This window comes from Athene cunicularia (genome assembly GCF_003259725.1).
Source record: "Athene cunicularia isolate RWA chromosome 1 unlocalized genomic scaffold, athCun1 chr1_part1, whole genome shotgun sequence".
In the NCBI taxonomy this organism is placed as follows: Eukaryota; Metazoa; Chordata; class Aves; order Strigiformes; family Strigidae; genus Athene; species Athene cunicularia.
In genome coordinates, this window is record NW_020799091.1 from 92,327,338 (window position 1) to 92,355,223 (window position 27,886).

The 27,886-nt window shown below is 41.0% G+C and overlaps 1 protein-coding gene across 1 annotated transcript in view; it reads right to left on the reverse strand.

The window, feature by feature from the left end:
• Nucleotides 1-8,262: 8,262 nt before the first annotated feature.
• LOC113483307 (amine oxidase [flavin-containing] B-like) overlaps nt 8,263-27,886 on the reverse strand; it is a 33,658-nt gene continuing 14,034 nt past the window's right edge. The window contains exons 4-15 of the mRNA XM_026854774.1: nt 27,614-27,705; nt 24,695-24,836; nt 23,241-23,390; nt 22,438-22,597; nt 21,956-22,052; nt 21,125-21,178; nt 16,871-16,928; nt 15,800-15,897; nt 14,605-14,716; nt 12,903-12,965; nt 12,331-12,491; nt 8,263-9,409 (exon numbers count right to left, since the gene is read on the reverse strand). Coding sequence (XP_026710575.1) covers nt 12,336-12,491; nt 12,903-12,965; nt 14,605-14,716; nt 15,800-15,897; nt 16,871-16,928; nt 21,125-21,178; nt 21,956-22,052; nt 22,438-22,597; nt 23,241-23,390; nt 24,695-24,836; nt 27,614-27,705 — 1,182 coding nt within the window. The 3' untranslated portion in view covers nt 8,263-9,409; nt 12,331-12,335. The remainder of the gene's footprint in view (nt 9,410-12,330; nt 12,492-12,902; nt 12,966-14,604; nt 14,717-15,799; nt 15,898-16,870; nt 16,929-21,124; nt 21,179-21,955; nt 22,053-22,437; nt 22,598-23,240; nt 23,391-24,694; nt 24,837-27,613; nt 27,706-27,886) is intronic.

Genomic DNA, 27,886 nt, shown 5'->3' on the forward strand with positions numbered 1-27,886 from the left:
AGTAAGTGCAGACCAGTCTCAGCCTAGGTGCTGGTGGGCTCCAAACCAGAAGCCATTTCTAGAGAGAAGGGCTACTTCAGGTGGCCCCTTGTCATCAGAGGTGAGCAGATGGTCACGGTGCCAATATTAAGCACCACACAGAAAAAGTTGTACAGACACTACATGTCTCCTGAACTACTTTGTTCATTGTTCACAGCCATTCTGTGTGAGGATCAGCCAGACACTAGCAGTTTCTCTGGGGGAAAAAAAGCCTGAACAGATTATTTATGAGACTATCTACATTTCCAACTTTAGCTTTCCCATCTACTTTGAACTTACGCATGCACTTCAAATTACCCACAATAGAAAGGAGAGAATAGTCTCAGTAGGAAGAAGCAACGTTGGAATTTGAACACCCTAAACTGTAGTATTAAATGCTTGTTCAAAGGATTTTTGACAGGTCTGTTTAGCATCCACCTTAGGAACATGTTAAGGTGGGAAAAGTCACTAACATGAACTGATGTTTGTCTTGAGGGCTCCTTGCTGAATATGTTTTCCTCTGCTGAATATATTTTTTCCCCAGCTCCAGCCATTACCAAGCAGGGATTCCTGTGTGCTAGGACTAACCGGTGCAGGCAGTCTGGCACAGCCACAGTGCCCACCTGAGGGCCCGGGGAGGGAGCACTGGCTTGCTCCTGACAAGCCTTTTGTGGCATGAAACAGTTCTGCACAGTTACACACTTCTCCAGGGAGATATTTCCACAGCCTGAAAAACACTGTCCATATCTGTTCAAAAATATTCATCCATACAAGTATTTGTGACAAAGACATTCATTCTTGTGCTGACTTTAAACTTGGCATCTGAATTTCACAGCATTTATGTACATGTGCAAAAGGAACCCCAAATCCTCTGGAATACATCCATGAGCTGACACCATCCACCTTCGCTTTTCACCTTATCCACATTTCTATTGCAATTTGTTTGGGATTTGAAGTGCAAGTTCAATTCAGCTGAACTAGTCTCAAACTGTTAAACAGGGTGCGATACAATGATCCCCACTTCACAGGGAAAAAGCATGTCTCACTGTTGTGGGAGTGGTAAGTGGCAAATGGAATTAAATGAAAGAGGTTGATTAAAATTGGCATTTCTGAAACTCCTTGCAGCTCCCAGGCACCATGCTGCTGCAGGGGAAGGGCAATGTTTGTCAGAGACCAGTTTTCTCTCCTGCTTTAATGCCCTTTCTGACAATCAGAACAATTTCCCTGTTTAAACATTAAACATTTAGCTTAAATATTAAACAGCCAGGCATCTCTCTTAAACCAATTTTGAAACAGAAAGGTACTGAGTTTATCACCACTGACAACTCTTCAAGTGAGCTGCTGCTGTTATTAAAACTGTGAGGCTGAAGCACCGTGGAAACGCCTCTTTCTGCTGGGGACTGAGCGGAGACCTCACCCGGGCCATGGAGTGGGAAAGCCTTTGATGACCTTCCCTCACCAGGGGTGCTTGGTGCCCCAGTTTTTGGAGGAAGAACCTGCATTCCCTTGGCTGAGGTGGGAGATGCTCTGTCCTCTCAAAGTAAGGCGTGACAGGAGACGCCAAGGCCCACGCCAAGTCCATCAGCACCAGGGTGCGAATGGAATTGCATTGACATGCCTGAGAAATGGAAAAGCCTCAGATGAAAAGGCTGCTGTTTGATGCTTGGAAATAAAGCAGAGACTAGAGCAAACACTGGCAGAAGGAGCAACAGAGAGGAAAGAGAGAAAACAAAACAAAACAAAACAAAAAAAGACTAATCCTCCATACTAGCAGTGAAATAAGAAGCATCACAGAGCAGGTAGATCAGGCGGTCTGAAATAAACAAGTGAAGATGATGTGTGTGAGAGAACCTGCCTGGTTTTTAATTAAATTGCTGGTTTTGCTTACAGATACCACAGCAGCTGTGCCCAAGCCCCTAACAGCATGTCTCATAATTAGCCTTTCAACACCTTTGAAAGACACAGAAGTCAGCACCGGGGATGGAAAAACACTCTTGCGAGATTCTCATGCTTCTCATCTCCTTTGTGCCCCGTTCCTCTCAGCTGCAGCTTCTGCCTGTGCAGGGTGACATGGCTGCCCCTTCCCTGGCTGCCACTAACTAGCCTCATGGGGACCTTGAAACAGGACCTGGATGTGTGGGAGGAGAGCCACTGACTGGCTTTTCTGCACCATCAGCTCAGCAAGGATTTCCTTCCCTCATCACCTGCCCATCACAAAACCTCCAAAATGCCCAGTGCAGGAACTGACAACCCAAACCCCTCTGGTTGGAAACTCACCATGTGAGAGGTCTGGGAAGGGGCCACCATCCTAAGAACAAAGCACCGGGTTGCAGGGGCTGCATGCTTTTGGCACAGTGGACGTGAACCTCCCCCAGGTCAGGCAACATCACTCCAGCCATGCTCCTTGCATGGGACAAGGGGGAAGTCTGATGGTGCTAAAGGTGCATTCAGCCTTAAAATCCACTCTGGGCAAGCGAGAAGTTGCAGCCTGTGCTTGGTCTCTTCAATAGCCTTTCACCAGCAATACTTTTCTGTCCACATTTGGTCCATTCCCTGGTTTCACACTTTATGTCTTTTCCCAGGATCAAACATACTTCCAACCACCAGTACAAATCAGCATTCTGTATCTGAATAAAAATACCACCCATGGAGATGTGACAACATTGTGCAGTCAGATGTGCCGTAAGGTGCAGGTTTCCTACCAGTCAGTTCCCATGTCCCCTTTTCCAGCTGCCTGACAGCAAGGGCTTTCCCCAGCCAGAAACCACACCGGGAACTAGCTGGGGACTGGTCTTACATTCTATGCACAGAGCTCACCTCCCAGTTCCTGACAGCAGCATGAAGAAATAGAAAAATGGACAAATCCAGGGAGTCCTCTTCTGTGGAATCATGATTTTAGTCAGTTCTGTTCCTTTTGGGTTGTTTATCTTCCATGGAGTGGTTGGAAATAATTTTGCTTTGCAAATGTTCCCTGCAACAGTTGGTTTCCACACACAGAGAGAACACAAATTTCATCTTGGTGAAAATCCAGAAGGGGAAATTAAATGTGCTCTTTGTTAGTGAACTGTAACTTTTTCTTCTCCCACTCAGCTCCTGCACTTGGCAATCAACGCTTCAGGCTGCAGTTGCAATTCCTGTTCTGCTCTTTATTTGCAGCACTTGACTTCCCAGTTTCTATTCCCCATTTCTTGCTCTTCGGGTTGGGGTTTTTTTTGTTTGTTTGTTTGTTTTTTCCTCATGAAGCAGATACAGAATAACTTTGGACACACAGCAGGAACAGAGAAAAAAGTTTCCCAGGAGAGAGCATGTTACTTATGAGAGGAAAGGGAAGCTTTAGCAGAGGGGTGCTGGCAGCTTGCTGGGTGCCAGAGGAGGTCAGCAGTGGCTCCGAGCTGCCTGTCTCCTCTTTCAGAGGTCCCAGGAGATGTAATGTGCCCCGGCCTTTAACCTTGAATGGGTCAGAGGTGTGAGTTTGCACTGCCTATGACCTTACCAAGCACAAGAGGATGTAAGACAGACATCCTTCGCCATCTCTATCTTCCCACTGTTACTCTTTCTCTGTGAAGTGTAACTGCGAGCTCTGCTGCCACTCACAGTACAAGAAGATAGCTTCCACTCAAGATGGGGTTGAAATTAAGCAAAGGACATAATTACTGCTTGTGTTGGCATTTGGACTTTCACAGCCAGACCATTCTCTTGAAAACTCCTTGGATTATAGCCTGAGCACCATCATTTTTATCAAAACGTTGGTTAAATCCAGGATGTCTGGCCGAATTACAAAAGGCAGAGCCTAGCATTTGTCGTGGAGGGGGTACTACTGTTAGTAGACACCAGCTGCAGACAGCGGTGCTTGAAGCACGGCCAGCTGCCAGCCTGCTGCACAGCAGCACGGCACAGCGGGGCTCAAGGCTGAAATAAAGGCTGCCATCTTCTGGCTATATAATAGCAGTATTTTATCACCTCACAAACAAAAATGTGGCATAAGCTTAACATTTTGATTTGCAGAAAGGTCTCAGTGGGTATTTCTGCACTGGTGTTTACTACTCCTGTTGAGTACCCAAAATACCGAACTCTGGAATGGAAACACACCAAAGGAGAGGGTTGCAAGCCCCCAGCTTCAAGACCCAGCTCTCGCCCATCTCCAAGCTCCACTATGGCACACTGAAGGAAGCAGAGAAAGGTGGGGTCCGTCCCTGCAGCCTCTGCTTCCCGGCACCAGCCAGTCCCTGGCAGAAATCAGGGCAATGAAATGGCTGCTGCACCATTCTGCCAGAACTGCAAGACGTCCTCTAAGGGCAGCTGAAGTCTTTGCTGATGCTTGGCATCTGAAGGAGCTGGAAGAAAAGTGTAAGCATAGATCCTAAATGCACCTGAACACTCCCCTCCACTGAGAAGAGGGTTTCTTTGGGGCAGTTTGCTTTACAGAGAGAGATAGAGGTGTTGGCTCAAATATGCAACCTCTGAAAAAGCACTCTAGCCAAACTCCAGCTCATAAAGAAATTATTGGGAAATAACATAGTTTTTAATAAAGTTTAATATTCTTGTTCTATTTTGGGCTGAATTGGCAAGCAGAGGCTGTAGTAACATCTCCCCTTGATTTTGATTAAGCGCAAGAATGCATTTCAATTGTTTAAGATAATGACTACACAGCCCAATGGGACATCTCGCTGCCTGGAATAGAAGTTTCCACATCTGAAATTATAATGTAATTTCTGCTAAATGCAACACTGCTGTGCAAAGTGTTTTCTTACAACTTGGAGCATATGCAAATTTGGAGTGAACAGCCCAAGACCTGACAAGGATGCCTCAGTGCATTATTAATATGCTTCCTTTCCTCCCCTCCTTCCCATCCAAGCATCAGAGCATATTTGAGTGCAGTGTTGAATCCCATTAGACAGCGGTGCAGGAGCAAACCAAGCCATTTGACAAACCCAATCAGCCAAAGACTGGTGTTTCTTCTGTGTACTACTTCCCCGAGCACTTCTCCAACAAGTCTCTGCTGCTGCAGGGAAATGGCATTCGATGAGACCCCCTCAGTTACTACCGGAGTCCAATGACATTATGCCCTTCTGCAGGTGAGGCTGGTCTGTATTTGCCCAGACTCTGTCTGCTGTAGGTCAGATGAATGCATTGCTTAGATTTGGAAAAGGCTTTTTACCCCCTCAAAGTTGTGGGGGTGGTGGGGAGGGAGTCTACAGAGCCTGCAGATGACAAAGTAAATGGAGCTGGATGGATGTTTATTATTTTGTTATGTCTGTTTGGCTAAGGAGGGATTTTAAGAATTGCTAACAGAAAATTCCCTGTGTGCATGGCAAAAACCAACCCTGACTGAAAGCTAATAACCCTTTACTTCTATATTAGAAAAGGTATCTCTCACATTCTGTCAAAACACGGAGTGAGACTGTCTTTGACCTACAATGGATGTAAAAACTCAGAACAACTTAATTTGCCTCTTTCAGCCAGGCCAGGAAGAATGGAAAATTGGGATAAGCCAGCATGGAACTGGGTAAAGACCCCGTGGACAAGACCCTTAGTGTGTGTTTCATAGCCTAGCACAGCTATTTAAAATTCACTTTTCAGCTTTTTCTAGCCTAGCTTCAGAATAGCTTTCACTGACTGTACAAGTCATGCAAAGTAAAACCAACTTACAAACCCTCTTACTCAGGTGCATTTTTTTTTGCAGCTTAACCTGTCACTCAGTTGCTAACTGAAGGCTTCTCTAGCAAACAGTGCTAATATTCTGACTAGAATATCATGCCTTGTCTTTTTCCAGTGACCAACAGAATCATTGTATAGGCTGCCTGAATAAAGGACAGCTATGTATTGACATATTAGATGTGCAGCTACCCATTAACATTGCAATTTATTAACTTGCATGTTAGATTCACAAGGCCTGTATTATCCCTGTTCGCATTTCCCAAAGCTAAATACCCCAAGGAAGCATTTAAGTACCTAATTGCCATCAACAGTTGGTGGGAGGTAGAAGCTGCCTAGTTCGGTATCCAAAGAGTATCTGTGCCACCTGCGCAGGTTGACTTAGGACACATGGCCTCTGGAAGAGCTGCTGCCTTCCGGCACAGCAGCTGGAGGCTGGACAAGGTGCCCTCAGATGTCTGGAATGCACAAGGCAACTGTGTTTTGGCTCCTGGGGGGTAAATATCAATATCGTGCTCTTTGAAAATATCTAACCTTGCCGTTAATGTCTTTGCAGAACAAGTGAAACACATGCATTAGATAGTAGTTAATCTCATGGATCTGAAACACACAACTGAGATACTGAAGTTAGAAACCCCATCAATTTGGGTATCTCGCTACATGGAGAGCGAGAGAGAGGGATGTGTCCGTAAGACTCCTCCAGTCCTTCATGGGCTGAACCACCAGGCGAGGAGCCCCTCTCTCCCCGCTCACCACACAGAGGAGGGAGTACCAGACAGACAAGAACTGTGTCTCAACAGCCCTGTTGACAGAAGCACCTCAGACAAGGTGGCAAAAACCTGGGCCTTAATGTATTGGTATAAATTAAACAGAAATCTTCCCCTTGTTTCCAGTAGATACCAAACTGTATCTCTGTTCTGTACAATTTGAGGCTAGTTTTGCCTTTCATTCTTGGATGCTTTTTTTCTGAGACATCTCTACAGGCCCAAGGGGAATCCTCAGTTCTCATACTATCAGTGAGTTTTGCATGATTTAGTCAAATTGCAAATGTGTCCTATCCTCTCCTAAACAATGAGTGGAATTTCTAATTGGTTTCTCAGGAAATCATATTCATCTTCTATAGATGTTACACAAAATGCATTTCTCCTGTATTAATCTGTCCAATTTAATTTTCTGTACACTGCACTGCTAGAGATAATGCTGACACAGTCTCTTTGACATGCACACTGAAAGCTTTGTAAATAAATAAAGTAAAACAGCATTTCAGTACCTCCTCTGGGATGCCACAGGATATGTCTGAACAAAGGGTTAAAGAGGTAGTTCAAATCTGACCCAAGGCAGCAAAGAGTCATAAGTATTTGTGAGTTGCTATGAGGACCTGTAAAATGCATTGATGGTTCTGATAGCTTCTTAGGGGACAGATTGTTATAGAGCATGCAAAGGATTAGTTGAGAATATTTGTTTTCATAGTATTTGTGCTCCCTTAATACTTGTAAGTAATACTGAAAGTTAAGCCTATAAGAGCAGTGCATGCTTTTGACACATTTTTCACATGGATGGTTACGCTTTTTCCAGTATTCATGGACTACTTCATTGTGAAACACAGGTCCCTCCCCAAGGTCAAATTTGTTCTTCAGCTATGTATCTCCCTAGCACTGACACTGAGCTACTGGGTGAAATTAAGTCAGTGATTTTTTCTTTTCTTCCAGGTTTTTTACGTTTACACCACACAGTATTTGGTATGAGGTCTGTTTCTTCCCATGTTCAGTGACAGCCACATACCACCTGCCCTTGAATCTCAAGCAGCTATAAAATGTGTACCCTGCCCATATGTGTTCTGGTGAACAAGGTGCTGTAAGAGAGTTCACCTACAGCAATAAATACTAATTCTTAATTGTAAGACAGTTTGCCATCTACATGTTAGGAAGAATTATTACCAAACGTGGTTTGATTGTTTCAGTGTTTAGGTTTTGGGGGGGTTGTTTGCTTTCTTAATCTTTCGCTCTCTCTCTTTCTCTCTCTTTCTTTCTCTCTCTCTCTCTCTCTCTTTCTCTTCTCCTTCCTTCCTTGCTTCCTTCCTTCTGTACAGAGCTTTCTTTACTGAAAAAAGCCGAAAACACCTCGCTGGCTTCAGTATGAAATGCAAAATGTTGTCTTACTAAGTAATACTCATCATCACAACCAAGTCAAAAGGAGCTTCCACAAAAGAAAAGCCTCAAACAGTAAATGTGACATGACAATATTTATTGATCCTAATTAAGGTTAAAAAAAGTTCACAGCTGTCAGATAAAAATATCTGCAGAGCCTATTGGAAAGGGAACTTAAGAAGGAAACCAAGGGAGACAGTCACCACAGAGGCACTTGAGAAAATGCTACAGTTATAAAAGGCACAACTTCATCACACACACAGAGCATATATATTCCTGCAAAGTGAAGTCACTCTTTTTTTCCAAAACACAGAGGCAGGCATCACTGAACACTGACCTGCACATGACCACAGGAGACACGCTATAAGCAGCAGTCTATGACAACGCCTAAATGATTTGACTGTAGGGATACTTTGAAAGCAGGACTGCTTTGGCCATCTCGTTTTATTTCTATCTAGAACAGACTGTAAGATCAAGGTGATCTTAAGGTGGTGGAGATGGGAAAGGGAGTGTTAATCCATTTAAACACAGGTCAGGTTTATTTGTGAGCATTTGTAATATGTAATTTAAGTGAGTTTGCTTCTTGCTTGAGAGCAGTGGCAGACCTGCTGTCATTTAATCTGGCTCCCTTTTGCATCCAAGTCCTTTTGGAGGACATACAATTCCTTCTTCCTCAAAAATATTTTTCTTTCATGTCTTAAAAATATTTTGAAATTTCTGCAATTCCGTGGTCTACCTCAGTGAAGCAACAGTCCCACTGAGGACACGGAAATATTATTTGAATAGAAGTCCCTAACTTCTCCTGCAGGCCTTGGGTTCCAGTGATAGACAATGCTCAGAGATATACTTAATTGCGATTAATGTCTTTGTTGTATTGACGGCAGATGTGCTATTTGGAATCAAGATCTGCACTGAGAAAAAAAATGCACTATTTAACGGAAAGACAAGGGGCTGCCTCAGATGGCTCACTTCCTTGTTACTGTCAAGTAGTTTATACAATTAGCTTTCAAGTACTTTGGTTAACACAGATTTTCATGCCATGACCCAACATCCTTTGCATATACAGTTGCTATCAGAACAGTGTACACAAGCAAGTAAGCTTGTACAAGCAAGTAAACCTCCTTTTTTTTTTTTTTTTTTGCAAACCCTTAAGAGCATACAAAATATGCATGATAACACATATCAGTTCATAAGAGACACAATTATTTCCATGGTTGTTCCTATAATATATTTTACGAAGATGGCAAATTGCTGGAACTTTCATGACAGCAGATTTCTCATGAAACATGTTAATAAATTAAGAATATAGCATGACTGGTTACCTGTTAAACCAGACTTCATTCCTCTCTTTGAAGGGCTGGCACGAAGGAATTTTAAAAATGTAAGCCGGTGCTAACAGTTCCTTCTACCCATGGGGAAGCAACTTGACTCTCCACCTACATTTGTCAATTTTCTCATCACACTGGCATCCACATACACAAAGTGCCACATAGTCCTTTTACGTGGAAGATGTCACGAAAACAGCAGCAAATCCTTCTTTAATCCCATAGTGGTGATAAACTCCACAGCATAATCGTAGCAAGACATGGCTGTAAAGACAAAGAGAACATTCCTAATGCATTGGCAATCTGGAAGAAAGAAGACAGAGACTTTCTAGTGCTGGAACAGATGCTGCAATTCAGACCTCCCAGCTCCATCAAATTTGGCAAGAAATCTCAGAGGATCCAAATTTAATTTGAGTTTTCCAGTCACACCTACTTTTAGTTGTGGCAGAATAAAATGAGAAATGCTTTGTTGGGGTTTTTCTTCCATTTCTGTTTCACTTTGAAATGAAGACTAAGAAAGGTTTATAACTATATACACTGTGGGGTTTTTGGGTTTGGTCTTTTTTAAATTGACCAATCTCATAAAAAGCTTTGGTTATAATTCAGTTCAGTTCTAATCATACCTAACTTCTGGTTTTCCTTGGATTTTCTGCCCCTGTGTCACACAACATTTTCTTGTTAATTGGGGAATAACCTGTACCATATTCAGGAGCAAGGAAGAGAGATGCACATTTTGGACACAAATAAAACCAATTTATCCGCATTAGTCTCATGGACCTGCTCCCCTTTAGAGACCTGCAGAGTATTTCTAGAGCAGAAGCAGGTCTTGAATTCCAAACAGTTTTGGCAGAGAAATCATCTGCAAATGCAGCAGTTCTTTATATGTTAAGTATGTATTTACCGTGTAGCACCTACAAATATTGGACCAAAACTTTAAAAATGTCTTCCGAAATATAGGTTCCTATGTTTATTTCTGGCCTGAGAAGTGTCTGAGTTGCAAAAGCTCTGAATTTACACAGCTCCCATTCACCTTTCAGTTCCTAATTAATTTAGTAAAATCACAGAGAGAAAGCCACGTAGAATTGCTCTGTTGTAGGCAAATGTCTCAGCCAATTAGTGCTCGATCTGATACAATGAGAAAGGCCATATGTACACAGCTGCACTGTTCTTCTGACTTAAAGATCTTTATGTCTGAAAAGTTCCCCTATGCATTTTAAAAGGCTGTTAAGGAGGATATTCATTTGTGATAAAATCCAGACTGCCGCTACAAGAAGATTTTTAACTGGCACATCAAGTTAAAAAGAATGAAACCTAAGGGCCAGAAACTGATGTGCTACTCAGAAATACTATAGCTTTATAAGTAGTTCAGTGGATTTCCATGGGACTATTTGGAGAATGAAGTACTACTCTGCACAATCAGAATCAGATGCTAGCCCAAAAAGTCTGCCTGAAACTGGCGATACAGTTCCTCTACCATCTGCTGAATATATTATTATACTTCCCTCCATGGCTTTTTACTGCAGTGTAATTTTTTACATATTGGCACTGGTTGAAGGGAGAAGTGCAGCAAACAGGCTCAGAAAAATTCCAGACATCTCAAACTTCATGTGTGCCAAATCCTGTTCTCAATTATACCTGCGTCTTCCTGGTTTGTGTTGTACAGATGTAAAAGATCAGAAACACCGAAAACAAGGTACCATCATGTTGACAGGTAGGCACCCAAGGTTTCAGTGGTTGGGGGGTTTTGTTGCTGTTTTGGTTTGGGTTTTTTGGTTTTTTCTTTTCTTTTTTTACATTGTTTGAAAGGTACCAAGCTAGGGAGGACAGAAGCACTTGCATGTGACTATCCTATCCATGGTTCTCTTTGATCTCTCTATCATTTAGATTCTTGATCAGTTGCCAGAAGTGCACAGTCAGTACAACACAGCACAGCAGGCAGAAATGGAAGTGCTAATCTCATCAATATGGTTGCTCAGAAAGACTGAAGCTCTGAATCAGTTAAGCTGTGTTCAGCATGAAGCAGGTGTTGGGGGGCAGTTAAGTTAGTTTTTTTTGTTTCTTTTTAATACTAACACTACATTTTCAAGCCCACTGTGCCCCACCTGGCAAGACACAGCCTCAGGGTGTTCAAAGTATGAATTTAAGTAGATGAAAGAAAGGAAGGAGATAAGAAAAAGTATGTAAAGGAGTTTTTTTATGGACAACTTTACAACTTCCTGGAATAGGTAGAGGTTAATTTGTTCTCCTGCTATCTTGCAGCATCTTAGGGAGCTAAAAGAGGACCTTGGAGGCACAGAGATGTCACAGACGAGGTTAAAATGGTTCAAAAGGCTATGTCTGTACATTAACACAAGGTTCCCTGTTCACAATCAGGTCCAACAGCCTGATACTGCTGCACACATCAGCTATAGACTGGAGCCTGCCAGTCTTCTAGGCAGAGGAGATCTGATCCCATACAGGGACAGACTTGACTGGGACACACTAGATCTACCATTCCAGGCAGTGTGAACACAGCTTAGGAGCCTGAAATTCAGCCACATTGCCAAAGACGGTAAAAAAACTGTCCTTTAACTCACTGTAGGACAAATGCCAACAACCTATAGCCACACTTGAATAGTTCAGATGGATAAATCTAGCCCAACTTGTTCCTTAAGTGATGCCTGGGCTCTGGAAACCTGGGTGAAAAATTAAAGTAGTAAAAAGATCCTTACCCAGAAATTTTCATGAACTAGTTAAAGCTATGGATTTCTTTTCTCAGTCTACCACACACAAAGGCAGAAATTCTTTGTTTACAACTAGAGATGGAAGTGCTTGTACAGACTGGGGAGTTCAGAGTCTGGTTCAGATACAAGTGTAAAAACAACTGGAAACCTCATCAGAACAGGCTTTATAGAGGTATTTGTCATTTCTGTTCTGAGATCTGGATAAAAACCTCAAGGTGATAATGCCTGTCAGGTATCCTAGAAATTCAACAACCAAAAAGTTACTGCTAGAAGTAGGCCTGGATTCAAGGGATTCTTTTTCAGTATTGATCCCCTTCCTTCAACCCTCCCCTCCAGTCTCTTCTTCCTACTGTTTTCTCCTCTTCCCCAGTCCTGATCTGATTTTGGAGACAGGGAAGTACATTCCAAAAAAACCCTCCAAAAAACCCAAAACCGCTCAAGCGTGAGGCTTTGCATTGGCACCTTTTTCAGTTTCGAACTAGAATTCCCTTTTTGTAGGCAAATAACCCAGCCGCAGCCACAGAGGTAAAGAAAGTGGAAAATCCAATCAGCTTTAGCAGTCCTGGCACAGATGGCAAGTTCCTCTCCCAGAAGGTTGTAGTGATGGGCAAAGCTGGAACATCCTGCAGGAAGAGCATCCATTATCAGCATAACATCTTCACTGTGAAAGGCAGTATGTAAATCAAGAGATTACTGTGGCAGTCACAGAACTGGGTTGTAGCAGTTCATGTTTCAAGAAGTTTAGATTATCAAAATTTTTTGCTAGTTAAAGGGAAGAAGAGACACATGGAAAGGATTCATAGCTCAGTTAAAAAGTGCAGTTCTTTATGATCTTGCATTAAATCGTTGTCATATGGGTGCCTTCTCTGAGTTTCTATCATGTTCCTGTTTAGGGAACAGCAGCTTTGGTGAGTAGGGGAAAGTTTGTTGTGGCTCTGATTTAGTGAATGTTAATAAAAACAGCCAACAAAATTTTATCTCATCAGTAAAACTGCAGAAAAAAAATAATCCATTTAATCTACAGAAAGACTTACAATTGATTCAGGTTCTGGCTTCCATATTTCACTGTCTGGGATTTTCCTCATAGCAAACAGTATCTGGAAATAAGTAGGATTCTCTAGTAAGTACCATTCATTCTTTGAAAGGGAATAAGACCTGCCTTCAATTTTTGTTTAAAATGGCATGATGAAGATAGCAACTGAGAACATAAATTGCTGTGTATTCAAGTTTGAAAAGAAAACTAGACCTTGGTACAACTCATTTCTGGGGAGGCCTGATATTTAATAAGACACTCCTCCTAGTGCAAAATAGAAACAGTAACAGAAAAACCTCTCTATGCTTAGTTAGTCCATGAGAGATACTGGAACTTGACTAGTCCCATGAGAACAGGGTAATGTGAATATGACTAAGAGTTAAGTATATACTCATGGCAAAGAAAGGCATGCATAAACCAGCTACTGCATGGACAAGCTATATAGCCAGAAGTAGCTTGTTTTGCAAATTTTACTACGATGTAGGAAGAGTAACAGAATCCTGTGAGTGATGACAGATCATCACTTCCAGCCAGAGAAAAGCAAATCTCAAAAGAAAACCTTCACAATGGAAAAGTAACCATTCAAAGTATCAAAGATACCAGAGACAAATAGGATAGCAAAGATTATCTGAAATGACATTCATGAAAGACAGAAAGATTAACTTCTACAGTAAAATAAAATGTAAGTGGTGACATTAATTCTTTTCCTATTCCAGGCACTTACAGATTTAAGATTTGCCGCCTTTTACAATGGGTTTTTATTCTAGACAAGATTCATGGATCCTGTCAACTTTTCAATACAGGAGAGTGAGAAACACCCTTGCACTAGATTTTAAACATATTTTCCTTTCACAAGTAAATGAGAAAAGGAAAACATCAAAATTTTTACCAGTCAAGCTCACTTGTCAACTTCTCTGCTGTGGCCTATGGAGGTTCTGTTGTAACGTCCTTACGTTTGAGAGGTCATGAAGCACTAACTGGAGGTTTTCAGGAACACGTTAGGTATAATCTTCACAAATGGGACAGCTTAGAGACAGTTGATCCCTGTCTTAAGGGCAGGGGTATGGTCTAGATGACCTTTCCAGATCCCTTCCAGGCCAATTTCTGTTCCACAACTGTAGATTTTAGCCACAAGGCTCCCTTCACCTCATAAAACAAAGATGAAATTTCTTTTGCTGCTCCATAAACTGTAATATTGCTGAAAATACTTGAGGAATTGGTATTTTCTCAAAGCAAAATATTTAAGTCCTTGTTTAATAACTTTATGTAAGGCTGTCTCAATGGTATATCACTGTGTCAATAGTACTGTTGGAAACAGTTGTGGAAGGGACTGGCTTGGTGTGCAGAGCTGCAGAGCTAAGCTGTTCCTAGTGAGGCTAACAGCCATGATCTCTCAGTACAATGACTAACAATGTGCCCACTTGGGGATAAAAACAACTAGGTGAGAATTTGGGATTTCTGTTAAAGAAGAAAGGATTTCATTCCTGGAAACAGAGAAGAGTTTGATGAAATAGCTAGAGCTCTCTTAAGTATTCCAAATCTAAGTGCAAAACCTTCATCCTTTCTGAAGTCTTTGCAGGGATCAAGACTTCTGAATGCCTGAAGCAGTCAGCACTCAGTTCCCATTTCACCTCCAACTAGAAGATCCTTCATTTTCCACAGGATATTTGACAGCTCCGCCTGTTTTGGGCTTGTGTCTGTACCTCTCTGGCTGCTCTCTCTCCAGCCTGTACAGCTCCCTCCATGTATCCGCTCCACTCTGTGGCTGTCTCTGTGCCAGCAAAATAGATCCTGCCAATAGGCTGCCGAATAATCCTGGAGGGGGACAAGCAGTAAGTCATATAAGCAAGCTATATTGGGTAAGATAACCAAAATCCTTGGGTTAAAATTAGAAGTGTTTTAAATAACAGTAAGCACTTAAAGACAGTAACTTTGAGTGAGTTGAGCTGGAGGGGGAGTCTGCATTGCATCTCACTTCTTACAGTAAACACACCAGTGTTCATATTTTCTAAACATTTACACTGCTTGTAGGTGTAAAGGACAGTTAATTTGAGATGAAATTTATTCTATCTCACAATTTTAGCTAGTGTCGTAAATACCAATGCTAGGCATTACTGGCACGGTGTAGCATTCTGAAGTACATTCCCATGATATATAAAGTAACAAGCAAATTAAAAAAAAGTTTTTACTCTATTTGCAAGATTTTGCAGTAATTATCATTAAAATTCCTTTAAATACTAAGGCCTCCATATGCTTTTCATTACAACTGCTTTATTGCTCTAAGTTATTTTTAAATTGTGAAAACTTACACTTCAAAAGTAGGGCTATGCCACCACATTAGAAACTATATATCTGAATCCAATCGCCAGTGTCACCAGTAAGCCTTCTTTTTGGTAAATCTTATTTTCATGCAAAAACTTATATTGAAGAGGACTGTATACAATTGCACACTGATTACTACATTAAGCCTTGACTGCTAAAAAGGAAAGGGACAGTCCAAATAAATCACTAATTACTGCCAGTGTTGGCAAGAATTAACTCTCTGACAATATTTATGAAATACCAGCTAACAATGTGCTAGAAATGGTAACACTGATCTCAAATAGCCAAAGGCAGTTTTGTAAACAGATTGTGAAAGCTTCCTAACTCCCTTCCAAGAACCTTCTTGGCTGTATTCACCAAATAGCAAAAGTGAATAAAAACCTCTAATGATACTGTACTCATCCATCATAAAGCCCAACTGAGACAAGTGGAAGGTTATATCTGTTTAAAATATTCCCCAGTGATCTTAAAGGTATAAAGCGAACAGTGACAGAGGATTTATCACCCTTTCTGAGGATATTTATTAACTTGGTCTTATCTTACTACTCTGAAGCCCACTATAAATAGACACTGTACCTTCCATACTGAGTCATTATGCCTGGTGGGAAGTAGGCAGTGTAGCAGCCCCCAGAATACTGTTCTTCACACCAGTTCTTCTCTTCATAATGCACTGGCTGTAAAATAGAGATTAATTCACTCAAGGAAAGAACAAAGTCCTGAGGAAGCTAATAAAAGAACTGAGGAGACAGTAGAGAAGAATAGATTATGATTTGTTGCATGTCAAGGTCTGACAAGATGAGCACATTTAACAAGTCACTTAATGCCACATGGATCCGACACAATAAGCCTTAATTTCAGACACTGCTAGCTATTTTTTAAAAAACTAGCTAATCTGGCCACTGTCGAACATAATCCACTTAATGTGTCAATGTGAATTTATGCTTTGAGCTGTGTAAAGAAAAAATTAACCTCTGGTGTACGCAGGTATACTACTCATAATAGATGTACATTGGATGCAAATGTATACTGTTAAAAATGCAAAGTATGGCACTTGCATGGTTCTGCATACAATATCACCATATTTAAAATGATGTAATCTCAAAACTGGAGTCTACAGTATTTAACCCGTGTAAAATTGCCCTTAAGGGATAAATGGCATTCATCATATAAACAAAGCGTGAGATCATACAAATCCTATCAGTTATATATCATTACAGGAAAGAAAAGGTTAGAGAAAAGCAAAAAAAACCAATACATGCTGCAGTGAGTCTTAGCAACTAGTAAGAGAGAAGAAACATTACACTCAACAAACTGAGAGGGAAAGGCAAAGCCTGTCACATCAGAAAACAGCTGAGATGTATGGTGGTAAGCACTGTGAATTCCACTCATGAAGCTGGACAAGAATATATCTGTCTTTTAACTATTTCATAAACTCCTTCTCATCCTCACCGCCAAACACAACCCAAGACTTGCCATAACCTTCTCCCCACTCCGCTACAGGGGCCAGCAAGCACTCCTGTAGCAGGTACCTTTTCCAAAACACTACGCAGCGCTCTGCCAGAGCGCTGCTGCATTCTGGTTGCATTTTGCCCTTCCCCAGCCCAACAAGTCTGACAAGAGGTGCTGCAGTTTAGATTTTGTGCTTACATGTAAAGCTTCCTCTAATCCCAGAACCTTTGCATAGAGTTCACACAGTCTCGTCTTCCTGGAAGAGAAAAGCAACAGAAGACTTCAGTGTGAGGAAAGAGAAAATAAACCACCTCTATTATGTCCTAGTTTCAAGAGAACAAGTGTTAGTATCTGCCAGAATTTGAGGTTCTAGCTTTCTGGAATCTATCCTAATTGGTCAGCCTCTGGATCACTAGAAATAACTCAAGTCAAATTCCTGTGATGCATAAGTGCTGGTTTTATAAACAGTTTTGCAAGATATTCCCTTAAGATACCTCTAGCAGCCTAAACTCATACATTACCCAAAGGTTCTCTAGGCTGTCAGAAAAAGAAAGTACTAAGGTATTGCACTTTTTTGCCTTGGCATATAGCCTAATTTATGGTTTGTTCCTACAAAGATGCAGGTATTGATAGCCTAAGGCTCTCAGGGAAATCAGTACTTTATTTCTGTATCTATAAAATTTCCTCATGTTTTACTTTATGAGTCTATAAATCCATGAATATACTTCAAACTGTAGTAAACGCCAAGTGCAACTAAGTTTGTTCCTACAAGCTTTTGGGTCTTACTATTTACTGTTAGCTGCACTGCACCAATTCCCAAAACCAAGAAGATCAAGATTAAATAATAGTTAACAATTATGAAAAACAAACAAGCAAACACAGCACTGGAAAGACATTTACTTCTGGAAGCAAATGCTGTGCTTCACAGAAAGCCATGCTGGGCACAGAAATACAGTAGTTCCAGCTCTGTGAATGTTTGGGATACACTTGCAGCTATATGAGGAAACTATATCTATACTGCTGTAGGAACCAACACAGTATAGAGGAGTCCAGCTATACCCATGAGCAGCTGAACAAAATGAATGCTATGAAAAGTGGATGACGAGCAAAAAAATAAACCAGGAAGATCTGAAGGGCCTTGTAGAAGGTGTCTTCCTGTGCAGGTTGGGGCTTGAGCAGCAAAGTGAAGGCTGCTACAGTTCAGGAAGAGCCGTGACCCTGGGGTGATTCTGCTGTTGGCAGATGTCAAGACCAGCAGCAGCAGAAGGGAAGGAAGCAGCTCCTAGTCCTTGTGGCCCGGGGCAGAGGACAAGGGTCAGCCTGCTCCAGATGTAAAAATGCATGTGACTGGCCAGGAGGGCTTAGAGAGCTGCAGGATCTGTACATGAACATCCCTCTGCAGTCAGGGGGTGACATGAATCCAGTAACAGCCATAACAAAAGGAATAATTTCCTCCATCTCTCTGTCTCTCCCTAAGTGAGGTGACCGCCATGCCCTGCAGACCATCAGCACCTACCCAGCATCTGAACAGAATAAAGTCATGATTCAGCAAAGCCTCTGCGGAGGTCTGCCCACCATCTCTCACAAAAGCCTGCAGGCTCCTGCTTTCAGGGCAGGTTGGCAACACCATGGGGCTTCACAGAAAAGCAAGTTACCACCTTGGGACTCATCTGTTTCTGGCTCCTCCTAGCACTATGACAGGGACGAGAAGGACCCCTCTAGATCTGCCTGTGCCCTGCCCTTTTTCCACAAGTGACTTGCAGTCTCTTCAGGGAGCCTGGAAATGGCATCCCAGAGGCTGGTAGGGATTCTCATATATGGCCAACTGCAGGGCTCCAAGAAGGTGCAAGTTCACTGTTGTTTGCTAACTACATTGCAAACACAGATAAAGTTAGTTTAAGACAGCTGTGCAAAAGAAAATACTAAGCTTCAGGTCAAGAGCATCTTCAGATTTTTAAGAAATGTCAACCTTGGGAGGAGCAATTAGTCATCAATAGTAAGGTATTATTTGACAGAAAAAACCCACACAGAAAAGCAGTTTCTAAAGGATTGTACCAACAGTAATTCTATTACCAAGGACATTCCCCCTAATAAGAGCAATCCTTGCAGACGCACTGGTCTCTCTGAAACATCTGCTCTTTTTGTCCTAGAACAGTTTAAATAAATAGTTATTTAGAGATTTATGGTTAATGCTTGCAATGAACATCTGGAATATGCAGTGAGTAAAATCCTTATTTCTTGGCTTTGGACTCATCTGTGAAATTGCCACCAGCACTAAATAAGAGGGACATTATGCCTGGAGCTACCTAGATAGTGTCAACATGTTAAGATTTATACTGTGCCCAGTGTGGAAGAAGTGCACATGCAGACACTGAGCCCTTTACCCTTTGTTCCATGGCAATGTGTGATGCCATCATCTTCACTGCACAGCTATGAAAGGTAGGGTACAACCTAACCACCTTAATTACTCATTGGCACCTGGCTTGGGAAGACCAGCTGGAAGGCAGCAGTGAGTTTTACTCCCTTCAGCCTGGCTCAGGCTGTAAAACAGTTTCCATCCCCTCCCACAACCACTGTTCCCAGCCACATTTTAGTATAGCTGCCACAGACTCTACATCCTATTCTTCATGTCTAAGAATTACTTTACCCTGTCATCAACAAGATAAAGGTGAGAGACCATCTTGTGTTGATAGGTGAGCACAGCATCTCAACAAGATGCATCCTCTGTAGGGTGTCACAAGAAGCCTGTTCTCGGGAGAGATCCCTCCCTGCAAACACCATAGCCCCCATCTAAACACCACAAACTGGTTGCACCCTGAATGTACACTGGGAGAAGGTCTGGGTTTGCGCTCTGTCTTCTCCTGGACCCCAGTTTCCACTGGAAGGAGACTTGTGCTCATGTGCAGAAGAGTTCACCAGGTTCCTGCCTTGACTCGCTGTGGCCAGGACTGCAAGAGCCAGGGAGGTACCCCTGCTCCAGGGTATACCTATCAGGTACCAACCCAAGCATATTTCATAACCATTCTTTACCAAAGTGAAGTCCTTCCTAGTCTAAGGTTTATTCATCAGAAGATAAGAGTTCAAAACCTTTTTGTTTAAAACTTGGCTGTAGGCAGGAACAGAGTCAGATAATTGTGCTTATGCTTTTAACACCCAGAGGAAAGCAATCTGTCCTTCATGGTATCTCACAAACAACTAGGAAGCCCTTCATTTCACAATATGAGAAGTTCTCAAATACTGCAAATGCTCAGTTGTATCTAGTGTATTGACACGGTTTAAGACACCATTTCATGTTCATGAAGGCTTAAAATGCTGGGCACACTGGATTTTTGGAATAGTTACATTACTTTTATCATCAGTCACCTGCTGGGAGTCTCTCTCAAAGCCCAAGTGCTAAGAAAAAGGCTGCCTTGTCCATTCCTGCCAAAATTAAAAGTGCTCTGTGGTACCAGACTGTCATTTGAAAAGACTGGGACATTAACAGGCCCTTTTAGACCCATTATCCACAGACTGCTAGACTACCTGCAAAGCTAATTTGAGATCACTACATCTTCTCTAGGTAGACTAGCTATTACTGTAAAAATATTTACTTGGGACACCGTATTCCCTGTGTTATGCCATAAAAACAAATGTATTTTCTCCATGTCAAAATAAGCCTCTCCTCATATCCACAGTTTTTATTTGTAGCTTTAATTTGATCAGATACTGTGAATCAGCGTGATGGAAAAAAACTCATTACTTTGTAAATTCCATTTTAGTAATAAACCAAAGTATGCAGAGATTTGTTTCAAGAAGACAGTAAAAGAAGCCTTCATCTGTCCATGAAGGGCATTTTTTTTCCCCAGAACTGAGAGTGAAGAGCTGGAGGCAGCTTTTTGACCCCTTCATAATGCTGAGGTCTCGTTCATGGCAGCTACAGCAGCCTTAAGGTTGCACTGAGTTACAGACACTGAAACGACACTCCAGTGTCATTAGAAAAAAAACCCAAGCACAGTGGCCAAACCTGTCCCTTATGACAAGCTTTCAAAGAGCTCAGTGCACTTGCAGGAAAGCCAGAGAGGTAGCGGGGGCAGGGGTGGCGGAATATGAGACTGGCCCTGGACCCTTTCCAGTGAGGGAAGCAAAACACCCCTACTACTTTCATATTCAGCAGCTTAGAGCAGTTATTTTGCTAGTCACGTAAGCAGAGCAGCCCTGATGGAAAATGAAAACAAGGACCAGAGAGTTTCCAAAGGGCAAGGGCTAGCTACCACATTTGCTGCTAGCTTGTGGGAATTCTATGGGGCCTTCATCCAAAAACCAGTAAGGTATCTTCTTTCTTAAAATGACGTATCTTCCTACTGTCACAAGGTTACAGACAACTTCCTGCAAATTAGGGCATATTTTTCCTTCTCTGGTTGTTATAACAGTTTTGACTCAGATTCCATGCAGATCTCCATTGTTTATACTTACCTTTCTTCTTTTGTGAGACCTGTCAGTCTTCTACACTTCCGAGCAAGAATGAAGCTGTAGGAAGACCACAAGCAATTTACTTCCATTATGTTACTACATTTCCTGTGTATTTAAAATGCCATTACCTTATGATGGGATGCTGTGATTCATAGTATTAGCTTTTGGATCTCTATCTAAAATATCCATTTCATCTCTCTACATAATGTTAGATTCTCTGCCTGCTGTTGCAGGACTCACTGTGGAAGGAACCACTCTAAGATTCAGGTTAGAATATTTATTTGTATGAACTGTTTCCCAGTGACCTTCATTTTATACAGCAGTAGGTGTAGGCATATTGTAACAAGATATGAAGCCTGGGATTGAACCAGAAATTATTGTTTAATAAACTTTCTAAGACTGATCATACTCTCTGGCTGTTTAAAAAACCAGAACAAACCAAAATATACTTGTAGAAAACAAATTTTAATTTAAAGAACTGGAAGGTTTGGACGAGGTAAAATATTTGGAAAAAATGACATTGCTGCTATCACCCCTTTTTTTCTTCTCCTTCCTTTCCTTTTCACCAATTTTGTACTTTGCCACACAAAAAGGCAAAAGATGACAGTGAGAAAAAGAAGAAAAACAGAATTTCTTTTCCTTTAAATTCACAGTTATAGAGAGAACTTTTTTTGAAAGGCAAAAATCATAGAATATATTCACCCCACAGGGAGAAACTCAATCCTTCAATTCTTTTAAAGTATTTCCCTTCAAAAGCAGCAGGTTTTCCATTCCAATTGTTGCCTCTACAACAAAATAAAAAGGCATTAACTGTACATTTTCTTTGTCCCTTACCCTATTATGGCAGGAAAGCTGCCATCAGGCTTGGTATCGTCAAGTGTTAAACCAATTGCAGCATCCTCATCTTCAATGATCATGGTACCACAATACCCTGTTAAGCACAAGGTAGAAAATAATTTAGGATCCTTGTATCCAAATGCAGGAACGAGCTTCCAAGAAGTTGTGAAACACTCAGAACTTGACTTGGAAAAAGCCCTAAACAACTTGATCTATATTCACCCTGCTTTGAACAAGGCATGGGACTAGATGACATCCAGAGGTCCCTCCCAATCTCTGCAATTCTCTGATTCTATACAGGAAGACATGGAAACAAAGGGAAAGAGAAGAAAAAAACCTAAGTAAAGTGACCTCCATCACGTGACAAAGAGTAGCACACAGATCCCTTCCCGATCTGCAAGGCAGTGTAGTGTTGTGTTGCCTTGAGTCCCTCTTCCCTCTCTCTGTCACTACTTTTCCTTTAAATTAAAATGTAATACCCTTCTTCCTCCAGAAAGTTTCCGTATAGTACACAATGCACTTGATGACTGAGCCCATGGGGATACGGTTGATGAGCTGGTTTCTCATTGGGGGCAAAGGTGGGTTGAAATGAATCTTCAAACCAAGAGCTGGGGGAATGGCACTGATCACATATTTGCCCTGAAAAAGAAATTATACATAAGCCAAATACATTCTCCACTATTTCATCCTAAGTATATTGCTCTAATGATCTTGGCAGGCATCTAGGGAGGCTCCAGGGTGTGTCTTCTGAAGCAATTTTAGCATTTAGCATAACAATTGCAAAACTGAACCCTCACAAAATCCTGCTTGTTAAACAAACAAGCATTATATAAACAACCATCTGCTCAAATGATGGGCAGCTGCTCTTTCCCTAGTGCTTAAAAAACCCCACTGTGTTATAAGAGTCCATCGGTCTCCCTTCCATCTGGACTTCTCTGTTACAAATTGGAAGCAAAGCCTGCAATGTTTTCCCCAGAAAGTTTATTACTAAACTACATTTTTGTGTTCACCTTACAATTATCCTTTAATTCAGAAAGTAACTGAACACAAAGAAGAGATGCTAGTAAAGGAAGAGTCTGAATATACACTTTGCTTTTCAGGCATCCCTTTAAAGCTCTATCATGCTATTACTTCAAGACAATCAAAAAGTCTGACCTTCTGTCATAGTTACTTAAATCTCTACTACATTTTTGTACAGGATTTTGGAGAAATCAAAAAGGAAGAGGTAGCCTTCTATCCATCCCAGCACAAATGGTTACTTAAATTTTAGAGGCTTTATTACCTCATATAATTCATGATCTAAGGTTTCCACTACGACACTTTCACCCGACTGGTCAATGCGGATGACTGGCTTCCTCAGCTTCACACGGCCTCCCAGGCGCTCCATTATTTTCTCACTGATCTGGCCAGAGCCCCCAACAAACTTCCTCTCCTGAAACACAGAAAACAATAACTCACCAAAGTGGACTCAACAGAGTGGCGTTCGTGAAGTGTGTATCATGACAAACATTTTGCTTGGCATTCAAAACAAACTACATTCTTCTGGTGTTATCAAAACATTTTTGGGAAGTTTGCCAAATGTATCCACGCTACTTTCTCTTCCAGTGAGCTCCTCAAATACTTCCCACATTTGGTCATCAGCCAAAACTAGAAGTATCAGTAACCTCATCAGAAAATCCCTTCTCATGTGGTCTCCAAATGGACTCTCCAGACCTATGTGAATCAGCAAGACTTCTGAAAAGCACTTGAACTTTTAACCCTTTCTCCGAGTTCACTCTTACCCCTGTAGAGGTCTGTGTATCAGAAGTAGGAACCCTGATCCTCATAATAAATAACAAAGTGTAAGAAGTCACATAGCCTACACCAAAAATGTCTCCTGAAGTAGATAATCTAACCTAACTTAAATCACCTCTAGCATAATACAAAATTCAAATAATATTCAATGTATTTGCAGTTAAATTATCCATAATTATTGCTTATCTATGCATACTTATGCATTTTAACAAGTTTTAATGTATTTGGTTTTTTAGGTATTTATTTAAAATTAAATAATTTGCATTTCTAAAAATATAATTATTTCTAATATGATTAGTAAAATTTGCATTTCTGAAGTAGAAGACCATTAACAGAGCCTTAACTTTCTTGAAATGCAGAAGCAGCACTAACATACCAGATTTCAAACATTACAGAGCAATATCATATTTAAGCAGGGGTTAAATATATAATTTTCTTCAAACCACTTTTAACATCTTAACAGTTTTAATCCTTGGAAGCTTGCATCTTTAGGAACCCAGCTTTGGGCTACATTTTAGTGTTAGTTTCAGTGTTAGATCACTCTACACACTTGTGCAGCTAGCACTGCCTTCTACATTAAGTGCTTCTGAAGTGGTAAGGCTTGTTTCAGCCTCGCAACAGAAATAAGCACAAGTAAAACTTTCTTTTTTCAACATAGATAAGCATAGTACATGTTCTAACCAGACCCCAAAAGGAAGTCAGGGTCAGAACAGATACAAATCTACTGATCCCTGGGCCAATGCCTTCAGCACAGGAATTGCTTTCAACAGTAGTTTTGCAAGATCCAGAGTAAAGTGTAAATGAATAGAACTAATTATTGATGTGCTACTGGCTCAAAGTCATTGATGTCTCAGTTGGTCCTCTGAACTATAATAAACAAGCAAAAGGATGAAGTTAAAACAGGGCCTGTCACAAGCTGCAGAAGGTGATGTCTGACAGTACCTGTCCTCCATTGGTCGTTGAGAATATCCTTGTTGTCCCTCCACACTGCTTCACATACCACAAAAACCAAAGGGCAGAAACCTCATGGGGTTCAGAAGTGACATCCACATTCACAAACAGAGTTGCAAAACTCTTGGCAGCACTGCAACAAAGACAAGAAATTGAGTTAATTTAAAAACTGAAGGAGGATGAAGATTTTTCTTTAGCAGGGGAGAAACTGTCTTTGGCAACCTCATCTTTCACAGTGGGCAAGGATTTCCTTAATTTCAGTTGAAGTAGAAAACTACCAATTCCTTTTATGCAACATTTTCCAAGTAACCTCACCAAAAAAATGTTAATCAAGCACTGCTGTATTCCAGCCAAATTAGGGCTCCAGGAGACACAAGGACCCATGAAATCTTATGTCACTTTATGCTACTAATGCACAGTTATCTTGTATTCCTAAACTCAGGATTAGAGAAGCAAGCCCTCTTGCTTCACTGTCCCTCAAGCACACAGGCACAGAGATTATTCAACACTTGTCAGAAAAGCTAGGGATCTTCTCGAAGCTAATTATCTAAACTTGCTGGATTAATGAGCATCCCCTCACTGCCCACTCCCCTGCTGTGCTCAGGGAGGGCACTGCAGCTGGAGCACAATAAAGAAAGAAATGTAAGTTGTGAGCTGTAAGTGAAGAGACAGCAAATACACATTCATGCAAAAGTCTGGCAAGAAAAGGGAAAGGGTATTTTTGGTTGCTCAACTCAGTATTTTAAACAGTGATTGGGTAACCAGGGGTTATGAACACAGAAGTAGAAAAGTAGCCTGTGCTGAAAAAGGATCACCACTTTATGTCCTCCACTTGGTGCTTTCATAACAGCTCTACTGAAAATTACTGTATAAACCTGTATAAAATTTTGGGGTGAACTAAGAGAAAGCTAACTAAGGCTCAGGGAAACATTCCTCCTGTTAGAAGTAAATACTTCCGCTGCCCTCACTCTGCAGAGTTTAAAGGGACATGGACAGGAGGTGCTCAGCTTAACTGCATTGTGATTGACGGGGACTGAGATTCTATAGGTATTACATATGCCAGGCATTAGGCAACCAATAACTTCCAAAGTCAGTAGAGAATCCATTTTCAGTTGCTTTTTTCTTTTTTCAGTCTTCAAATTGAAAAAAAAAAAAAAGCCAAGCATAACTCAAAAATATTATTTCAAACAGCTGTAGACCTACACAGAAAAAAAGGCATCTTCTGTCCTTTCTAAAAAATGCAAAGTCCCGCTGAAGTAAAAAGTTTATCCATTTTCTGAAATATGGGTGTATTCTGGCTTTATTCTTGACAGCCAAAAATCATACAGAAAATATTTATCAATTTTTGTCTGTATAAACACATACTGTAAAATATTATCAACTCTGAAAGATATTTTTTCTAATGGGACAATTAGTATACACATTTATTAATATTTCATAAGCAGAAGCTATTAGACGGTGGTTAAATTCTCCTAGTTTCTGCTGCCTTCTCCCATTTTTTTTCAGCATTTCGGTTCCCTGGTTTCTCCTAGTGTTTTACCTAGAAATGGCAGTATGATTTCAACCAAGAGCACTCAGGGTATTTGCAGCATGCAACTCTAGCCAAAAGCAAATCTGTAGAGTCTGTTAGATGAGAGGAAACAGTAGAAGATTATCCTTCTGGATCATTACCTTCCAGGGTGGGAAGTTTCTTCGGCATGTTACCTAAATCTTCAACAAACTGGGCAAATCAAGCTGAGATGCACATATAAAATCTGAAAAGCATCTTGGAATTAAGGGAGGCTGACAGTTATGCCAATATTCAGGTAAAATGTCAAGTCTTATTCCATCATAGTTTGAAAAAATATGACTGTAGTCATTTGAGCTATTGGATATTGAATGACTACCGATGTATAGAGTTTCGCTACCTTGTACAGTTCCTTACTGAATCAGAGGTTCAGATGGCCAGCAGAACTCCCCGCATACATTGCTATTTCGTTTTAGAGTATGGACAGTGACACAATTGAGAAAGGCTTTCCATATGCTTCTGTGCATTTGTCACTCTTTTTAAAGCAAAACAACCAGATTAGAAGTTTTTGGATAAGATCCTACTATCCGTCAACAATGATCATGTTGCTCTCTAGAGGCTGGCTGAAGCTGTAAAAATGCCCCTGTTGACGACGATGTCAGCTCGAGTGGGACTAGCAGGCTCCTGCACCAAGCTTGTGCAGGCTCACAGCAGCTGCGTGTTGGTGCTTAGGAATTCTCAGGATGTTACTCTAGAAATCAATCTGTTTTACAGCAAGGCAGAATTACGTTTTTTGATTTTTCTTCAGTGCAAAGAAAACCAATCAAAACATTGTTGAATGGCAAGTAAAGAAAAACCTGCTTCGATGTATACATAAAAACAGGAAGCATTTTCAGTTTCCCAGGGTGGTATATAGTACAGCAGTTTAGCAGCCATCATTCTATTGTTTAAGTGATTGAGTGCCATTTCAAAAAAATGTTATTTTTATAGCACTTTGGTAAAATCAGCTGGTCCAGACAGAATAAATGTGCATTTTCCCATCAAAAGTTTGAGTCAAAAAATTGCTGTAGCCAGTGCATTTTTCTCTTAAAGATTAAACACACAGTAAAGACAGGGTAAGTGCACATAACAGATGAAGGTACTACCCATCTCTTCAGAAGTAACCCTCCCCAAATGCACTTTCTTTTTATCTTTATTTTAGTCTAAGAAGTTATGGGAATAGAATCTACTATGTGTGCTGACAGATGTTGTGGTCCATTATTGCAAGATTTTCTCACCCCATTTCTTTAAAAAAAGCTGTATTCTAGTGGTAGTTATATCTGTTTGCAAAGCAATAACACTTATTTTGAGCTCTAAGGTTTATAAACATAAGCCATTATATTTCGTATCCAAGAGTTTCTTACTTTGTCCAACAAATTTTATCTATGAAATCTTGCATAGTCATTTTGTCCCACTCTTCTGCATGTGGAGCCTTCCATGGGGCTTCACTAGGAATCTAAGGAGACATAAAAAAGCAGTCATCAGCAAATGAATGAGTGGCATAAGAAAGAGACAACACACACAGCCAATCTCATCTTTACATGGTAATTCAGCCTGCAAATTCCCGGCAGATAATACAGTGAACTTAACAGAGGATGCTTTTATTTTTTTTGTTGTTTGTTTGCTTGTTTTATTTC